We start from the raw sequence: 20,884 nt of genomic DNA, 5'->3' as shown, positions 1-20,884 counted from the left end.
TTTGTGTAGAAAAAGGTATCAGCTATCATTTGACGGTTCCTCATACCCCACAACTAAATGGTGTTGCAGAGCGGATGATTAGAACAATCACTGAAAAAGCTCGTTCTATGATTAACTGTACTAAACTAAATAAAAGTTTTTGGGGTGAAGCTGTTTTGACAGCAACATATTTAATTAACAGGTCCCCAAGTAGAGCTTTAGAAAATATGAGAAAAACACCATTTGAGATGTGGCATAAAAAGAAGCAGGAAAATTGTGAATCTAGGGATTCGAAGTCAAATGAAAATGACTCTGTGAAAGAACATGATTGTGATTCTCCAATTGAGGAGAATGAAGAGTTGAATTTTCCATTGCAGGAAAATTGTGAATCTACGGATTCGAAGTCTGTTGAAAATCTAAACGAAAATTCCACTTGTCTCGAGAATACCGATCCAGTGGCTGAAACTGGTGATGAAATAAAAGAAAATATAAATCAAGAAGAAATTAGACGCAGTGAGAGAATTAAAGGCAAACCAAAGTTATCATATAGATTTTTAGAAAAGTGTCTGATGAATACTCAAATGTGTTCAAATGATATTCCAAATACATATGAAGAGATTAAAACTCGTGATGACAGAATCTTGTGGGAGGATGCCATTAAAGATGAATTGAATTCTCATTTTGCAAATAATACATGGAGCTTAGTGCAAATGCCTAAGGAGAAAAATATAGTAGATTGCAAATGCGTATTTAGTATAAAACAAGATGGAAATGGTAATTTACTTAAATATAAGGCAAGATTGGTAGCCAGGGGATTCACTCAAGAATATATGATGGATTATGATGAAACTTTTGCACCAGTTGCACGAATTTCTAGTTTTAGATATCTTTTAGCTTTTTCAAATCAATATAATTTACTGATCCATCAGATGGATGTCAAAACAGCTTTTTTAAATGGAACACTGAAAGATGAAATTTATATGAAGATTCCAAAAGGTTTAAACCAGTATGATGGAAATAAAGTATGTAAACTTAATAAAGCCATTTATGGTCTAAAACAAGCTGCCAGATGCTGGTTTGAGATATTTGAAAGTGCATTAAAAAGTTTTGGATTTCGGAGCCTAGAAGTAGACAGATGTATATATATTTTAGATGAAGGAGATATACATAAAAATATATATGTACTCTTATATGTTGACGATATAATAATTTCTACAAGTGATTCTGAAAGAATGTCTAAATTTAAAACATATCTTTTAAATAAGTTTCAAATGACTGATCTAAATGAAATACGATATTTTATTGGCATAAAAATTGAAAGAGAGAGTGATCAAATTTGTCTTAGTCAATCTGCATATATTAAAAATGTTTTAAAGAAATTCAATATGGAAGATTGTAATCCAGTTGGAACTCCTCTTCCAAGCAAAATAAATTATGAGGCTTTGCAAGTGGAGGAGTCTTATGATGCACCATGTAGGAATCTGATTGGTTGTTTCATGTACATAATGTTATGTACACGACCGGATTTAAGTACATCGATAAGCATCTTAAGTCGATATACGAACTACAATAATAGAGAATTATGGCAATGCCTTAAAAGAATTTTAAGATACCTAAAGGGAACTGTAAATTTAAAGTTATCATTTAAAAGGAATTTAAATGTAAATAAAATTCTTATTGGGTATGTTGATTCTGATTGGGCCGGGGATGAGACTGATAGAAGAAGTACTACAGGGTATATATTTAAAATGTTTGAAAATTGTTCAATTTGCTGGAGTACTATGAAACAAAAATCTGTTGCTGCGTCATCTACCGAAGCTGAATATATGGCCTTATTCGAAGGAGTAAGGGAAGCATTATGGTTAAAATCATTAACAAATGAAATAAAATTAGAATTAAATAGTCCAATAGTTATTTTCGAGGATAACCAAGGTTGTATAAGCATAGCCAATAATCCTACTTGCCACAAGAGAACTAAGCACATAGATATCAAATACCATTTTATTCGAGAACAAATTGAAAACAAACTAATTTTCGTTGAGTATCTTTCCACAGATTCCCAATTGGCTGATATTCTGACAAAGCCACTACCAACTGCCAGATTCACTGCACTGCGAGACCAACTGGGGTTAACTGAATGATGAAATTAATCAGAATGAGAAAAATGTATTTTTTTATGAAGTTTGAATATATTATTTATTTTATATATGTATATATATATATTTTATAACCATAATCAAATCAAAACAATTACTAGTCTAATCATTACTTCTTGAATGATAAAAATAATCTGAAGGAGCAAAATTATTTTTTTTATGAAGTTTAAGTTTTTTATATATATGTATATATTCATAACCAAACCAAAACTATTGTTAGACTAACTATTACTATGTTTATTTAATTGAAACTTGTAAGATTTGAAAAGTGTAAATTATTTGATTGAACTGATTGGGTTTTACTGGGTTTCCCCAATTCTTTGCAGCAAATGCTGGTTCAATAAAAGTAGCCCCAGAGAAAAAAGAAAAGAATAAGAATACAGCCATTAGAAACGCACTCGTCTGAAAGTAATTTTTTATTTCATTTAATTTTAAATCAGTTTGTATCAGTGTGATTTTTGAGGTGGCGTGTTGAAAATACAAAAGTCACACTTATGCAAATCTGTGTGAATGCGATAGTGATGGGAGATCTTGGAGAGAACGCGCTCTATTATTGCTCTCTTTGTTCTCTCTCGTTGTTGCCTCTTACATGCTTATTATAAAGTTATCGTTCTATTCGCTTGCAGACTACTAATGAGTGCGGTTCGGTGGCTTAATAAAGGAAGTATCAAACAAGAATAAAATAATTGTGTTTTCACTGATTGGCTGAAGGGCTGGATTATAATAAGCATAAACGTGAACTATAATCATAACTTTAATATTTAATAATAAGACGAAAAAAATACGCGGTCGGGTCTCGCAGTAGCCAGTGGTTCCTAAATGATAACTTTTTATTCATTGTCAACATTGATAAAACAATTTCCATTCTCCAAAAATTTTAAAATTTTTCTTCGGAAAAAAATGATGGCAATTCATTCAAATTTAAAAACACTTTCGAAAAGATAATGATGATAAACCGGAAATAGCTCGCATCTAATACAAGTAGTAAAGATTTTAAAACAGTTAGTTGATTGGTGTTACAGTTAGTAAAGATTTTAAAACAGTTAGGAAAGATAGCAAAACAGTTAGTCAAATTGGTAAAAGAGTCAGTAAACTTAAGGCAATCTAGCCAGTAAAGGCAATTTTCGCAAGAAACAGTGGACCAGGGATAAGATGAAACTGAATTGACTTTCAGGGATATGTTTAACATCAACTATGTAGACGACAAGCAAACTCATTATACATGAGGTACAAAAGTTAGTGAAAATTTAAATCGTCGGCCAAGGCAATCATAGAATACAATTATATAATAGCGGTAAAACCAAAAGTACCAGCTACTAAATGCAAAGTTAAGTTAGGTTTCGAAACGTGAAACAGTTTATTTGTGCCCCTAGGCGGCTTGCTTATTCCCAAAAAGGAAAATCTGCTGAGATGACTACTTAAGAAATGGAATTATGCAACCTAGTAAATCTGAATATGCTTCACCTATAGTATTAGTTAGAAATATAATATAAACCGGAGACATAACAAGATTAAGGAGAACTACCCCATTCCACTCATTGATGACCTGTTAGATAGATTGGTTAAGAAAAAAGTCTGTAAAAGTCTTAAGACTTCCAAATTTTTGTTAACATGGAATCAGTTAAGTACACTTCTTTTGTAACCCCGTTGGGTCAATTCAAGTTTCTTAGAATGTTTTAGAGATTTGTAAACGAAATTTTTAATGATCTTATAGAGACAACAAAGTAATTGTGTACGTGGACGATATCATGATCGCCAGCGAATTTTAAAAGATGTGCTGTTTAGATTAGCTCAAAACAAGCTAGAACTCCGAATGGATAAATGCAAATTCCTCCAAACAAATATAAAATATCTAGGATTTATTAAAAACGAATTGGGCATCAGAGAAGACGACAACGGAATAGAAGTGATAAAAAAGAGGTACACAGAGAAAATAACAAGATCAACACGTAGACGCTCTTAGCAGATGTAAATGAACATAAATTGTTTTAGATGAGATGACCCTACGAAACATAATATGAAAAAACATATTCTTTATAAATACCACAATGAGATTGGCCATATAGGCAGAGACATGATGATAGATGTTATTTTGAAAAGCTATTGGCTTCCCAAAGACAAATGCTTAGGACATATAGAAATTTTTTTAAAATGCGTTGCATTTTCCCCTCATTGGTCGATTCGGGTGGATTGTAGAATCATATTTTTGTGGTAGTCGACAGCTTACAAAATTCGTAAGTTTATATACAACAAAAACCACAAATACACCGAAAGTTGTGGACGCTTTAAAAGATTACTGTAGAGCACTGTTACAGAAAAATGTTACAGCAAACCAAAAAGCATATTTAACAAGAGAGAACGCTATAGTCGAGTTCCCCGACTATCTGATACCCGTTACTCAGCTAGTGTAAGTGCGAAGGACAGTTTTTGGCGGTTTGTGGGCGTTAGAGTGGGCGTGGCAACCTGAATCGACAAACTTGCGCTGCGTCTATGTCCCTGGAGTCTGTATACTCAATCTCAACTTTCTAGCTTTTGTAGTTCCTGAGATCTCGAAGTTCATACGGACAGACGGACAGACAGGCGGACGGACAGACGGACATGACGAGATCGACTCGGCTACTGATCCTGATCAAGAATATATATACTTTATATGGTCGGAAACGCTTCCTTCTCTACGAGTAACGGGTATAAAAACAGGGAACGTTTTTTCCGTCTAACGTTAGGCATATTAGAATTGCCTCTGGATCAGAAAGAAATAATAGAAGTCTTGGACCTATGATAGCTAAACTGATCGAACTAGGAAAAGGATTCGATAGCGAGCTCTCGAAGGGAACATATGAAATAAAGTTATATCAAAGCAAGAGTGTGTAATAATCTATTTCATTAACTAGCCCCCTCTGTGGGCCCATTGACCATACTTTCCGAATTTTTTTTTTTTTTTTCCTTCTTTTTCTTATTTATTGAATCTTCCCTTTTACTTAAGAGACTAACAATAAGTTTTCAAATCTTATTCTAAGCTAGCTAATTATCATTTTATGAGATGATTTGTGCTATGTGGCCTAACAAATTTAACGCTGGGCTGGTTAATCGTTGCGGTGCAGTCGACTTTGGCTGCATACTCGAAGAAGTTTCCTTGCAAGGGGATTTGGATGTGAGCCTAGTTTTTCCTTGTATTTAACTTTTCTCTCTGTTATTGTCTCAATGACAAGTTTTATTTTTAGGTCTTTGTGTATATTCTCGTTCCGAAGATACCATGGAGCTCCGGTTATGATTCTCAGAATCCTAGACTGTGCTCGCTGAATGATGTCGATGTTGCTTCTCGATGCATTGCCCCATAGCTCGGAGCCATAGGTCCATATGGGTTTAAGAACGGAGTTATACAAAAGGACTTTGTACTCCAGGCTCAGGGGAGACCGAACGTTTATAAGCCAGTGTAGATCCTTTGCTTTTAGTCTCAGGTGCGTCGTCTTGGCCTCTATGTGTTTCCGCCAGGTGAGCCGCTTGTCCAGATGAATACCTAAGTATGTTACGTCATCGGCTTGTGGGATGCGCGTGTGGTTCATAACCAAGGGCGGGCAGCTTTGTTTGTTAAGGGTAAACGTAACTTGTTTGCATTTTTGTTCGTTTACTCGTATGCGCCAATTTGCAAGCCAATTCTCTACACATGTTAAATAGCGTGCTAGTTGCATCGTAGCTTTTACTGGGCATCTGGATCGACTCAGTATTGCAGTGTCATCAGCGAATGTGGATATTGTTAGCTGGTAGTCTGTTGGGATGTCCGCTGTGTATAGGGTGTATAGAATTGGACCTAATACACTTCCTTGGGGCACTCCAGCTTCTATAGTACAATCGCTTGAAGTGCTTGAACTACATCTAACCGCGAACACTCTTTTGTATAAGTAAGACTTTAGAAGCTTATGTAAGTTTTGAGGCAGCAGTTTGGTTATTTTAAACATAAGTCCATCCAACCATACTCTATCGAATGCTTGTGCAACGTCTAAGGATAAAGCTGTACAATATTCACGATGCTCAAAAGCAGTGCGAATTTCCGTTGTGATGCGGTTAACCTGCTCAACAGTTCCATGTTTTGCCCGAAAACCAAATTGGTGCGATGGGAGTGTGTCGTGTGTTTTAAGGTGGGGACTGATTCGTAGCAGCAGTACTTTTTCAAATAACTTGGAGAGACAAGTAAGTAGGCTTATTGGCCTGTATGATGATGGCTGTGTTTTGTCTTTCCCAGGCTTAGGGATCATAACTATAACTGATTTCTTCCACTTTTGAGGAAAGTATCCAATTTTGGTAATAGCGTTGAAGAGTAGGCAGATTTGTAGAACTGCACACATTGGAAGCTCGATGATCATTTTCGGTGTTATTAAATCGAAGCCAGGCGATTTTCCAGTCTTCAGTTGGTCTTTAATGACTTTCGTTATTTCGCTTGGCCGAAATTCTATGGGATCTTGTGGTGCTAATTCAGATGCAGTTAAGGGTGGGAGAGTAAATGAGTTAGTGGCTGGATTGGGTTGAAATACCTTTTTGAGATGATCAGCGAAGACTCTTGCTCTGTCCATGTCACTACGAGACCAGTTTCCGGTAGAGTTACGGAGGGGTACGACAGTTTCTGCTGGTGCCTGCAGATTCCTGTGGGCTTTCCACAATGAGTTTTTTGTGCTGGTGGGCGTGAGGTTCTCGATGTAACGCAGTTGTGCGTCCGCTTCTTTTTTCTTAAGCGCTTTAGTAAGTCTGCGAGAAGCTGCTTTTAGTCTACTCTTTGCGCCAGGTGATCTGTGCTCCTGCCACTCCCTTCGAAGTCGTCGTTTTTCAAGCACAAGGAGTTCGGTATCTCGACTTGTCATGTTGAACTTTTTACTGCATCCGTTGGTATCTTGTGGAGTTGACGCTTTTGCTGCTGCGACTAGTGTTGATTCTAGGCTACCAGCAAACTGATCGATGTCTTGCTCGGTTTCCAATGAGCTAGAGAAGTCGGTATGTGAACAAACATATTTTTTGTACCTCTCCCAGTTGGTCCTGTTGCTTGTGAGTCTATACGGCCGCTCGATGTGTTGCAGTTGGTACAAAAGATTAAAGAGCACCGGGCAGTGATCAGATGAAAGTTCTGAAAGTGCCTCAGCTGTAATCATTGATTGGGATATCCTTTTGGTGATGGCAAAGTCAATCAAGTCTGGAAGCTTTTTAGGATCTGCTGGCCAGTATGTAGGCGTACCCGGAGAAACATAATTAAGCTTGTTTTGCGGTTTAATAATTGCGTTGTATAGCTGTTTTCCTTTAGGGGTCGCTATCCGAGATCCCCAGTACATGTGCTTGGCATTCCAATCACCAGCTGCAACAAACCTTTCACCGAGCGAGTCGAAGAGTGTTGTGAATTTGTCCTCTGATAGTGTGAAGCGGGGTGGGCAATAGACAGCAGCCAGAGTGAGAGCACCGTTATAGCCTTGGAGGCTTATAGAGGTAGATTGTAGGCAATCTTCTTGCCAATTACTAACAAAGTGGTGTTTGATTCGCGATCGTATTAGTATGCCAGTGCCTCCATGGGCCTTGCCATCCGGGTGATTCGTAAAGTAAAATTTGTATCCTGGTATTTGAAAATTGTACTTTTCAGTGAGGTGAGTCTCTGAGAGTAGCATAACATCAATGTTTCTGTCGGCTAAGAACTGAGCAAGTTCTAGCTTGTGCCGCGAAACGCCATTAGCGTTCCAGGTTGCTATTATTAGGGGAGTCATTATACTGTTTTAGAGGAAACGAGCATTTGAATAAGGATGTTTTGGTTCCTCATAAGCTCTTGCATAGTTGTTTGCATGAAGGCCATAAAGTCTTTCATGCTTTGCTGCATCGAAAGCATAACCGCTTCAACGCCAATTGGCTGCTGTTGCATGTTATCGTGAGTGTTTGTTTGATGAATGGGGGTGTCCGCTGCTGGTGTTTGGATCCCTGATTTTAGTGCACTTGCAAAGGAAATATTTGGCGCTGTTCGGTAGCTGGTAGACAGAGGGATGTTAGTTGTACTCGGTTCCATTGCTTTGTGAATTGCTGGTGTGGTACGATCACGAACTGAAGTCACTCGTTTGTTTAGGCGACACTTAAGTTCCTTGTAAACAATGCATCCTCGCCAGTTGGCAGTGTGGTTTTCGCCACAGTTGCTGCATAATTTAATTGAGCTGTCGTCCTTGTTCTTGGGACAGTTTGCGGTACTGTGAGCATCGCTGCAAACAACGCAGATAGATTTTAGGGTGCAGTACGCTTTGGTGTGGCCATATTCTTGGCAGTTAGTGCACTGCACAGGCTGCTTGCGCTTGTGTGGCTCTTCGACGGTTATTCTCCGGTGCAGTAGAAACTGGAGTTTATAAATAGGATGTACTTCATTTTTGCTGATTTTTTGACTCGATGGCTCCAGTTCGACTTTGAAGAGTGGCTGCGGCGCTTTCTTCCTGTTAAGAATGTTGATCACCGTTTTTGCCTTAAAGTTTTTCTCCTTTAGTGCCTCGATAATTTCGGATGGGGTCACTGATGATTCAATTCCTTTAATGACGACCTGCAATCCTTTGGCACTTTTAAGCTGGTAGGTATAGTAACTCTTTCCAGCTTCATCCAGGTACTTGGTCACTGATCGATGGCTAGACTCATCCGGAGTCTGCACTTTCGTTTCATGTATGTTTCCCTTGGTAAGAGGTATAACGTGGAACCTGTTTTCTCCGATGATCGTAGCTAGTTTGTTAACCAGTGCGCTTGAGGTTTTCTCTCGTATAAATATTGGAGGCGGCTTAGTCTTCTTCTGCTCCTGTTCTTTCATTGGATGCACTTCGCAGTCATCCAGTAGTGCAAACCTATTTGAAGTTGAGTTGTCAACGTTGGTGCGATTTATTTTCGGCTGATTGCCAGCCTGTTTGTGTTGTGGGCTTAGCTTTCGCTTTATTTGAATGTAGCGATCCAGCCCTGTTTGAAACAGTTTTGTGTTTTGTTTTGGTTCTTGTCCGCTTTTGTTTTCTAGAGTCGGAGAGAGTGCACTTGCTTTGGTTGTTGTTGTTTCAGCAGAAATGTACACAACTCTCGGTACTGAGCATAGTGTTGATGTTGTTGTTGTTGCTATAGGTGCAGTTGCAGTAGATATCGAAGTTACTGTGCTGGTAGCTACAGAGCTTGGCACCGTTTGCAATGAGGAGAGCGCGAGAGAGACGCTCTCAATGCGTTCGGGTTCACATTGTGCAGTCATAAGCATTGGTGAGCAGGACCGCGATCGTTTGCTTTCTGCAGGTGGTAGGTCATTGACTCGATGGGTTGTTTGGCACTCACGGGCGTCAGACACGAAGGTGAAGTAGGCATTGTTTCGTTGGAGAGAGAGCCGGCGCTCGTCTTGCTCTTTTTGCCGCTGAGCGCGCAATTCGCGTTGGCTCATTTTGGAACTGTCGATTTGTTTGTTGTCTATTTAAATTAGCTTTTGTTTTAATTTAATGTTTCCACACACAACAAATATTATAGATTTGCAATTTAACATTGCTAATAGCGTCTTTTCGCTGATATTTGTAATTTATTTTGTTTTATTTATTCACTTCACTTAAATAAGTTTATTTTGTACAGAGCTCGATGAAAATACGTCTTACCCCGACGCGAATCGAATCGAGCTTTCCGAATAGCTCCACCAACAGTTGTAACAGGCTCTCGAGATTCTGGGCTTATTGTCACTGACATTCAAACTGGGACTTCTCTGTTGCTGCCTCTGCTTCAGCGGGCTCATTAATAGAAGGACAGGAAAGCTTTGCAGACCAAAGGAATAGCCGTCTAGATCACTTGCCTCTCTTTCACCTTTCATTAACCAAATTAGACATCTTTGTTGGATTTCAATGGCCGCAACCCAATCATCCTATCCTAGGATTCCCCAGATCTTATGGCCCAGTTCGCTTATGAACCTTCATACTGGTCCTCGCCCTCTTCTAAGCATAATCCGATCCCCATATTGGTAATATTAAAGGCAGTAAACAAGTGCGACAGGTGTTCTCGAACGAAACCTCTCTTAATTGAGCACGAAATGGCGAATTTACCAAAGGAGCGTCTTGATGGATGTGCGTTTGAAGTCATTGAATGGTGACAAGCTTAAACATAACTGCTTTGATAGCTAGTATCGCATCGCCTACGCGTAGCAGATAGATGACATGGTCCTGGTTAAGGATTAAAACTTGACACCCATGAAATGGCCATGACGATTCGTTGGGTTGGTAAACGGAAGGGATGTAGTCGCCCGAATTTCTCTACTGAGGACAGCAAGAGCATTGACGAATGGATTAAGGATGTTATGGAATGCCACGCTGGCAACGGGGAGAGTATGTTGAGTATCGCAGCAGTTCCTTTATTTTGGATTTTTATTCGTTCTCAAAATTGGAAAAACAATTAGTCCATACGTCACCTCAGCTGTGAGAGTCTTTCGAAATCTATGCAGAGAGACTACGTGAGCATCTAAGCTCGTACCTCTCGCGCTCTCTCTTTCTCTCTTATACTTACGCGCCTGCACTTTTGTCTTAGCGCTCAGCAATTATGTCGCTCGTATTTACTCACTTTCGTTACCCATGCATACGCACATCGATGTCAAATTTCGGTGCAACAAACAAATTAAATCTATTCGTTTGAAATCGCTAAATATAAATAGTCTTTTCATTTTATTAAAAAAGAACTCATAAATAAGGTTATTACCTCAACATTCCCTTTCGTGAAGAAATATGGCGTTGATTCTCTTTAACGTGGCCCTCCCAGTCTGTAAAAACAATAAATATTCGTTACCATTTCAGTGAGCATGTTGCTCAGGATAAACATCTTATCGGACGTTAAACTCAAAAGAACTCAAGATTAAAGAATCTCGAAAATCATTATATCTCCGTTGCAACAGCAACAAAATATTTTTAATCTTCTCTACGCCAATGCTTTATTTTAATATATAAATGAACATATGTATATAACAGGCACTATTTTGTATTCTGGCCAGAAACTAGAACATCAAATTTTTCTAAAAGGGCCTTCAGAAAATTTTAGTTTACAAGTAGTCCTTTATTAAGTTTAAATTTAAACTTAAAATACAATTTCCCAAATCAATATTCTATGCAGGTTTCAACCGTCCGATGTAACAGCATAAAAATATTTTTAAATTACTTTACGCTAACAGACTTTAAACATAAATAGTTAACAGTTAATTCAACTATTCAGAGGGATTGATATATTCATATTTTTTCTATATGTGCATTAAGTTGAAGTAATCACTGGCCTGAAGAATTGTGTGTTATGATTATTTAATGTGCGTGGCAAATGTAAACAAATTTTTTTTAAATTTCTTGTAACTGAAACCTATAACTACCCTTAAACAACATGTTTTACGGACGAAAACATGTAAGTTCAAAAAAGCTGAAAAGGGTGCCAAATAGCCTTCGCTTTTAAAATGAATTGTTCCTTTCGGGTGTTGTCTTCAAGTTAATGCCGGCCACGCTTCACCTATACTATCGCCGCAGTCCCAACTTCGTTGCTAAACGTAAACTTTTGCGTTTGCTTAGTCAGATATCCGCGGAATCTCAAATGAACTAGCTATCTTGACTGAACCCTTCGAAAACATTAGAAGATTTTGTAATCACCTATAATTCTTTTTCATGAGTTAGCATATGCTGACCAAAGACTGGACGATCGATTAAAGAATATAATTTCTCAAAGCGTATTAAATCCTTCTTATATAGGAAAACAACAACGTAGTGTCATTAGCCTTAACCAGTACCTCCGGAGTTATATAAAGCCGTTGAAATGGTTTCTCATCGGTTTTTCGATATTTTTATACTTCATTACGAGCTTTATAGACCAATACCATTTTTCTCAAGTCGTTCCAAGCATACTTAGCCGATTTAAATGGTCGATTTAGCAAATAAACCATTGTAACTTGATGGCCCAAGAGGCATAGAGGCAGAGATCCGTCTGATAAAGGGCTGAATGATCAGTGACGACCCAAAATGTATGGCCCCCTACATATATTTTAAGCAAGAAAGCAGATTCCGTCAAAGCCGGCTGGCAGCATCAGCGTTTCGTGGCGGGAACGCGAGGTAATTCTTCTGGCGACCTGTTGGCTGAGGCACTTTAGGTACTTTAAGGTACTTTCGAAGCGAATGCCGAGATACATAAACACCTGAGCGACACCCTGCAAACGTATGTAACGTGCGACCCAAGAGCAACAAATGGCCGATAAATATGCATAAAAATAATATGCTATGTTGAACACATGCTGCATAGAAACATTTACCATAAAGAATAAAAAATATTACTAGCCCAAACCATTATTAATTCGAACAGCATTATTTTCGCAAGTTTCGCAACCTGCCACATGCCGAATGCTGACTGGCCAAGTATATTGGAAGGCTAGAGCGCATCTGAATTATTCAGCTGTGCAGAAGTTTAGACGAGGCGGATCGGACTTAATTATATTTGGACATCCTCAACGTTAATCAGTAAGGATCACCTCATATCATCTTATCGCAGTGCAGCATAGCTGCCAGCGACCTCCTAAGGCCTTATCGCTTCAGTGCTGCAGTTGTGTTTCGTTGTTTTCTTTTGATTATGGATTTTCTTTTGTATTTAAATTATTATGAACTTTTGGCATTGAATACGAATGAATAGGAATTTTAATTAGGATCTCTTAAAATTTGACCTACAGCTCGACAATGTCAACGTAAACTTGGGCCCATCTTTAAGCGCATCATGGAGCGGATATTCAAGGTCGTGAGTACCACAAAACAACAACGATAAATACATCATAATGAAATACCTATATTAAATACCTATATTAGTTTGTAAACGAGAATTAAATTTCATTAATTAATCGATAGTCCAGCGTTTAATATTGTTTTTTAATAAGACGCACTTATTAATTGTAGTATCGTTTCGTACTATCCCAAGCCAAAGAAACCCCAACCTACGGCCAGCTAAACTCGAGCATAGCAAGAGTGCGCATCCCTAGCGAAGGAAGTACAAGGTCCTCTTTAGTAGCAATTACCACCCACTATTAAAAGACCTGTTAGTTAAAATCTTTCGAACTACGTACACTACAACTATATTCGTTGAAAAGAAGGCAGGAGGAATCTTTTCCGACCATATATAGTGGCCATGTCCGGCTGTCCGTCTAGAAAGTTCAAATTAAGCACACAGACTCCAGAGACATAGACGCAGCGAAAGCTGGTCGATTCATGTTGCCACGCCCACTCTAACGCCCACAAACCGCCCCAAAACTACCACGCCCACACTTTTGAAAAATCGATCCAAACTGCCACGCCCACATTTTTAAAAAATGTTTTGATATTTTCTCACATTTTTGTTAGTCTTGTAAATTTCTCTCGATTTGCCAAAAAACTTTTTGCCACGCCCACAAACCGCGAAAAACGGTCAGTGTTGAAGTCGTACTTTCAATAGCTGAGTAACGGGTATCAGATAGTCGGAAAACTCGACTATAGCGTTCTCTTTTGTTTTCGATATATTTTTAGAAAAACATTTTTTCTACCTATTTTGCCACGCCTCTTCTAACGCACACAAACCGCCCAAAACTGCTACGCCCAATTTTTGAAAACATTTTGATATATTTTTAATTTTTTTATTTTTATTTTTTCACCAATTTCTACCGATAGTCCAGAAATTGAAAATAAGTAAGGGTAGACGAAAATAAGGAACGGGTTTCTGCTAGTCGGGGAACTCGACTATAGAGTTCTTTCATGTTTTTAATTAAAACGGGAATCATTTAATATTGAAGTTGCAATATTACTTACTTTCCATCATGTTCTGTGATGATATTCGTGGTAATACCAAGAATTGATTAGTAGATACTAAATTTACCAATGTTTGAGTTGGAATTTCTTGCATACTAATACTTGCTGTATAGCTCGTCGTATCCTCATTAAATAAAATTAGTGTATCCAGGCTTGTATTGACTTTAAACCGAGATATTATATTAACCGATTTCCTATTTATCGTATTCACAAACCTGTAATAATCAAAAAATATTGTGGTTTATTTAAGTAAATAGTTTGTTTGAAGGGTTTCTAACTTTTATGATTTTAAATGGTTTTTGTTGAGCTATTAAGCTTTTTTATTAGCTATTTTTCAGAATTGAAAAGACGTTTTCTTTGTATAGTTTGAACGATAATATTTTATTTGATTCAGCGAAATTTAGCATCGCTGCGTGCATGTAGAAGTTATGAAATGAGTGACTTAAATGGAGCGCGCACAACAGAATGCTTAGCCAAAGGTGTAAGTGCGAGAGTACATAAGAGAGCGTGTGAGAGGGAAGAGCTTAGATGCTCACGCACGAAAGCTGAGGGGCAGTAGAGACTTATTGTACCTCCAATATTGCTATAATAAGAAATAATAAAGTTAGGAACTGCAAGAGGGTGCGAGACTCGACATACTTCCCCCGTTGGAAGCGTGGCTTTCAACAGCATCCGGGGGCAGCAGACGCAGCTTATTCACTGCCCGCTTGGTCTATTCTTTTGTTATGATCCTTCGATACGATGACTGCGTTTCGGTTACGGAATCCAAGAGTGATTTTAGACAGCTCATTCACTGCTCGCTTCGTCGATTCGGCTGCTGAATGATCCTTCGGTACGCTGATTGGATTTCGGTCACTGACTCCAACGCAGACTTCGCCAACTGACCATATACTCGACGAAAGCCATCCGGGTTCACAAAGGGTTAATAGATGGCCAATCAGTTATGGAGTCCTTGTCATCCGAGCGATTTTAACCTTCAGAAACAACCCGGCCTAACCGAGTCTGTTACGTTAGCGGCAATCCTGGCAGAAGCTAGACAAAGCTTGAAGCAGTTCGTAGAAGAGACTGGCGCCAATCAGCAAATCTATGCGTTGAGAACGATTAATATCTGGGTTCGCGAGCTTAAGGTTTTGTGGTATGTTCCAGCTGTAAATGTCAATGTTTAGGCACGGCTCACTTTCAATGATATTGGAGGCAATGACAGCAGTGATTTCGATCGAGGAGTTAGGCTTCATCCTCACATGCAGTATGAAATCGTCAAATGAAGTTAGCGTAGAGCTTGACAAGGAGTCCGCTAAGCGAATCACTTTATAAAAAATAGTTGTTCGACAACAACGCACTCAAAAACAACAGCGATATAATGAAATTTTGAGCTTTAAACAGTTTTGTATTATTGCACTAGGTATTGTTTATGAACCTATCAAGTCGCTGTCAGCAAATGTTGAGCTAATAAGCTATTTTATAAGCTATTTTTGAGAAACGAATATACGATTTCTTTGTATTGATTTCAAACGATTTTGTTTTTTCTGATTTAGCGAAAGTAGGCATTGATGCGCGAGTTACCGATACGGCATTACAGAGTATGCACGATTCGGTCCCACCCGCCAAGCCGCCAAGACATTCGTTGCTCCCATGAGTTCAACGGAATGTCTACTATGTTGCAAGTGCAGACACAGCACTTTGACAGGATGTCGATTGCGACAGTTCTTGCAGACGAACCCAGAACTGCCGCACCAGCATTTCCATATATACATGTTGCCAACTAGATATGAAACTCTGTGTAAACATTTAGCTAAACTTAAGTCTGAGAAATAAAAGATCAGTTCCATTTTGGATACAAAACGTACAAGTTTATTTTAATTCGCAAAGGCGTTTGGCATTGGGCATTCACATCCGCAAAGGCGTTTGACATTGGACTCAATCTTCACTACCAGAAGGAAGCTCCTGTGCATCTTCAACTGGTATCTGGCGCAGTCGATTTTTACGGACAACTACAACCCCAGAGGGATAACCCCAGGATCAGGATAAAAATACTCATAACCATAGTCTTGTAAGTAATTATTAAGTGAACAAGTGATGTAAAAGTTAAGTGAATGTTGTGTGAAGAATGAAAAAGAAAAATAGGATAAAGATTATTATCTAAATAAATATACGAAGTAAAAGTAAAGCAAAAAAAAGAATAAAATATATATATATAATGCAAAATGCAAGCAAACATGTGTATATACGTGTGCATGAGTACAGTTCAGTTCAACTTTGTATGAGGCCATACGGCTACACTTCGCTAAAAGCTTGCTGCTACCAAACAACAGGTTCGATGTGGCCTTCTGGTCGCAACAACGTGTTTGGTGTAGCATACGAACAGCGATGACGTCAGCGGTTGTCACACAATCTCTGTAACGGTTGCATCGACATGCTGGACGCGAATCGGTTTGCTGTTCGGTTCGTATCAAGCGATGTTTCGACACGCTAGACCCAACACGATCGGTTCGAAGAAGTCACTGTTCTGACGGTTGTCTCAACCAGTTGGTCGAACATGTACTATTACCAGCCACGTCATATGACACAAAATAGTGCATCGAGCACAGAGCCAATAAGGCAATCGAATAAAAATATTCATACAAGATATAAAAGCAACAACAAAAAGTTAAAAAAAAAAAAAAAAATTTATAAAAAAATATAAATATAAATAAATATATATATATATATATACAATAATAAATGTATAAATATATTTCAAATATAAAACCGACGGCAAATATGAATCACATCTAGCGCTGGACGCTAGAATAGGCCACTGAAACTAGCCAAGTTATACTTGTACATGCTGGACGCAATGAGAACTGATTCGAATAGGTCACTGAAGTGCAATTTGGATGTAGGATCATAACCAACAAAGCTGAACAATAAATAACAAAAACAAATATACAAACAAAACAAGAGAGAACGCTATAGTCGAGTTCCCCGACTATCTGATACCCGTTACTCAGCTAGTGGAAGGGAGGAGAGTCTTAAACACAGTTTTTGGCGGTTTGTAGGCGTTATAGTGGGCTTATGCTTAATCTCAACTTTCTAGCTTTTGTAGTTCCTGAGATCTCAGCGTTCATACGGACGGACAGACAGACGGACGGACGGACGGACGGACAGACGGATATGGCCAGATCGACTCGGCTATTGATCCTGATCAAGAATATATATACTTTATATGGTCGGAAACGCTTCCTTCTGCCTGTTACATACTTTTCAACGAATCTAGTGTACCCTTTTACTCTACGAGTAACGGGTATAATAACAAAAACAAATATTCAAACGAAACATATATGCGAGCCCTATCTTTTTACGTTTTTCCAAATTTTTTCATTCTTTGCAACAACTGAAACACAACTACTAAATTCAAAAGAAACAATAATATTGTCACAACCAATTACAGATCTATATATATATATATATATATATATATATATTATATATATATTTGATACACTACACATATAAATTCTATACACATATATACTGTTAATTCTAACACAACACATATGTAGTTTATACACTTCTTACTTCTGCAACAGCGTTAAATTTTAAAGTCAGTACTTGATTAAACAATAATTTTTTTTTTTTACTAAGACCGTTTCGTTCTTTTTCTCAAGTAGTTTCAGGTAGTAGTTATTTTGTCAACTTCAGACAGTAATAAATTTACCCTAGCCATCTTCAATGAATTCGACCCAGAGTTCCTCATCTTCCAACCAAGCTATGGTACCATAGCTCATCTTCTTCTTTAAGAATTCCGGACCCAATCCGTTTCCTACCGCCTTATGACGGCAACCCCCTTAAACTTCACGACTTCATTGACAATCAGGAAAACGGATAAAACACCGTACGGACGCACCCTTTTATGGGCAATTAGGCAGAAACTCGAAGGAAAAGCCGAAGAAGCAATTCATACAACGGGAGCAAGTCTTAACTGGGATGAGATAAAAGATGCACTAATTTTGTTCTGCTCCGACAAACGAGATGAACAAACCCTTTCGTCCGAGTTATATGGCCTTGCCCATGCGCATTTCCCTTGTACAGGTCTTGTTCAAAAAGATCTGTGAGATTAGGACGGCCATTTTTAAATTAATTGACACCTTACATCTCGAACCAATTTTGGTGAGATCAAAGAAAGAATTCTTCGCAGAAACCTGCTGAAATATTTTCACTACGGGCATTAGATGCCCACTTGTCCTAGCGGTAAGGTCCATGAGACCTACCAACCTCCAGGAAGCTTTCCAATGGGCCATAAAGGAAAGAGACATTTACTCTAGAGGATATCAGGGCAATCGAAAATACAATCGAGTCAAAAGATAACGGAAGAAAGAGGGACTATAAATAATTCCCCTCGAACGAGAGAGATAATTCCCCACGTAGGAAGAGTAACGTAAAGGCAATTATGCCAAATGATCACCAAACTGATCGTTCTCAAGAACAAAAAAAATTCGAGTATTCAAGCTCCAGTAAGAACAGGGGTTTCGTTCATAACATGGAACAGACATCTGACCAGTATACTCAGAAGCCTCAGCTTCACAATATAGACGAGGAATCAAATTTTCAACAAAGCGCCTTGAGAGACACCCAGGATACTTAATTAAGGAAAAACCCGGGTCTCCCCTACCATACATTACGATCCACCTAAAATCTGGATCATCCCTAAAATTCCTAATAGATACAGGGGCGACCATGTCATTCATTAACCCGGAATTAATATCCCATACAGACAGAATTAACTTGACAGACCCAATTTCAATCAGAACAGCACTTAGCGTACATAAAGTTATTCAAAAGACAATTATTCCCGTATTCAGAGAATTTTCTGATAACACATGTTATCAATTAATCTTATTCAAATTTCACCCATTCTTCGATGGTTTGATAGGTATGGACATTTTACAAGAGTTAGAAGCAGTAGTAAATATTTCAAAAGCAATCCTAGAAACTCAACGTTTCAATACGAGACTACATTCGGAAAATAACATAACTTCAGAACTACACGTTGTCGACGAAGCTTCTAAAACCATAGTTAAGTTACCCGTTAATATTGACAACGGCGAATTCTGGTTGGAAACAACCCAAATTTCTGATAATCTTTTCATATCAGGAGGAATATACCAAGCTATAGACAATTCTAGTTTCAGACAATTAACATGTCACAGGATAAACAGAAACTGTGTCTCGATTCAAAACTACAAGTTGAGAAATATGCAGGGAACACTTTTATTGAGATAAATGCCATATGTGAGAGTAGGAATAGCACGTCCAAGGACAGAATAAATATTCTTAGCAAACTAAACACAGATCATTAAAACACTGAAGAATTTACAGCATTAAAAAATCTCTGCAAGAAGTTTCCAAAATTATTTCATCAAGAAGAAGATAACTTAACCTTCACTAACCTTGTTAAACATAAAATACAGACTACAGACGAAATTCCACTACATTCAAAGCCATTTAGACACAGTCCCATAGAAAGACAAGAAATTCAAAGACAAATTACCAACCTTTTGGAACAAGATATTATCAGACATAGCCACTTCCCATGGGGCGCACCCATTTTTCTCGTGTCAAAAAAACCCGACGCTTCTGGGAACAAAAAATGGAGATTGGTCATAGACTATAGAAAATTGTCTATACGGACAGAAAAAACCGTTAAAGACAAATACCCTATGCCTAATATAAACGATGTCCTAGACAGAATCGGTAGAGCCAAATATTTCACAGCCCTAGATTTGGCAAGCGAATATCACCAGGTGGAAATGGACCCCAAAGATATCAGCAAAACAGCCTTCTCGGTAGTTAAAGGGCATTTTGAGTTTGTGAGAATGCCTTTCGGCCTCACTACGCTCCAGCGACCTTTCAAAGGGTAATGGACAATATCTTAGCAGACCTTAACGGTAACTATTGTCTTATATATCTCGATGATATTATAGTTTTTTCTTCATCACTCCAAGAACACGTAAATGACCTAAAACAAGTATTCGACAGATTAGATAGAGCAAATCTAAAACTCAAACCAGAAAAATCTGAGTTTTTCAGAAAGGAAATTGAATACTTGGGTCACGTAGACACCGATTCGGGCATAAAACCCAACCCAAAAAAACTACTTGCAATTAAAGCCTTTCCGATGCCAAAAACTAAAAAACAAATAAAGTCTTTTCTAGGATTACTTGGTTATTATAGAATATTCATAAAAGATTTCGCAGCAATAACGAAACCATTGACACAACAGTTAAAGGGCAAAGCCACAGTCAAAATTGACGAGTCATTCATTAGGGCATTTGAAACGAGCAAAACATTGCTTTGCAACGACCCGATCCTCCAATATCCGGATTTCAATAAACCTTTTATACTTACCACAGATGCTAGCAATTTTGACATCGGGGCAGTCTTGTCCCAGGGCACTCTTAATCAGGACAAACCGGTATCATTCGCAAGTAGAACACTGTCAGATACAGAAACAAATTACTCCACCGTAGAGAAGGAAATGTTAGCTATAATCTGGTCCACAAAACACTTCCGCCCTTATCTATACGGACAGAAATTTAAAATAGTCACGGACCACAGGCCACTTACTTGGCTCATGAATTTCAAAGAACCAAATTCAAAACTGGTCCGATGGAAACTCCAATTATTAGAATATGACTACGAGGTGGTTTACAAAAAAGGTTCACAAAACGTGGTGGCCGACGCTCTTATTCGAGTTACCGGGGAAATTAACACAAATTCCGTACTTTCCCCCACAAACAATGGCACTTCCAACCTAATTACCATTTCTAGTAAACCACTAAACGAGTTTAATTTACAAATTGTCTTTAAAATCACAAATAAATCAGAGAAACTGACTTCTATGCCTTTCAAAAATAAAATGAGAAGAACCATATCAGAAACACACTATGACAAACAAAGCATGGCTAATATTTTAAAACA

At 38.2% G+C, this 20,884-nt stretch overlaps 1 protein-coding gene and 1 long non-coding RNA gene across 5 annotated transcripts in view; both read right to left on the bottom strand.

Annotated features, from left to right (window-relative positions):
* LOC120447063 (dnaJ homolog subfamily C member 16) overlaps positions 1-20,884 on the bottom strand; it is a 412,134-nt gene that overhangs the window by 219,850 nt on the left and 171,400 nt on the right. For all 4 annotated transcript variants that reach the window (XM_039628657.1, XM_039628491.1, XM_039628573.1 and 1 more), the window contains one exon: positions 13,925-14,139. In XM_039628657.1, coding sequence (XP_039484591.1) covers positions 13,925-14,139 — 215 coding nt within the window. The remainder of the gene's footprint in view (positions 1-13,924; positions 14,140-20,884) is intronic.
* Positions 14,876-20,773, bottom strand: LOC120447453. The gene is made up of 3 exons (XR_005616052.1): positions 20,531-20,773; positions 20,312-20,483; positions 14,876-15,008 (listed from the first exon to the last, which is right to left on the bottom strand). It is a non-coding gene; the product is annotated as an uncharacterized LOC120447453 (long non-coding RNA).

This window comes from Drosophila santomea, chromosome 2L (assembly GCF_016746245.2).
Source record: "Drosophila santomea strain STO CAGO 1482 chromosome 2L, Prin_Dsan_1.1, whole genome shotgun sequence".
NCBI classification, from domain to species: Eukaryota; Metazoa; Arthropoda; class Insecta; order Diptera; family Drosophilidae; genus Drosophila; species Drosophila santomea.
This window is presented reverse-complemented; position numbering and strand designations above follow the sequence as displayed.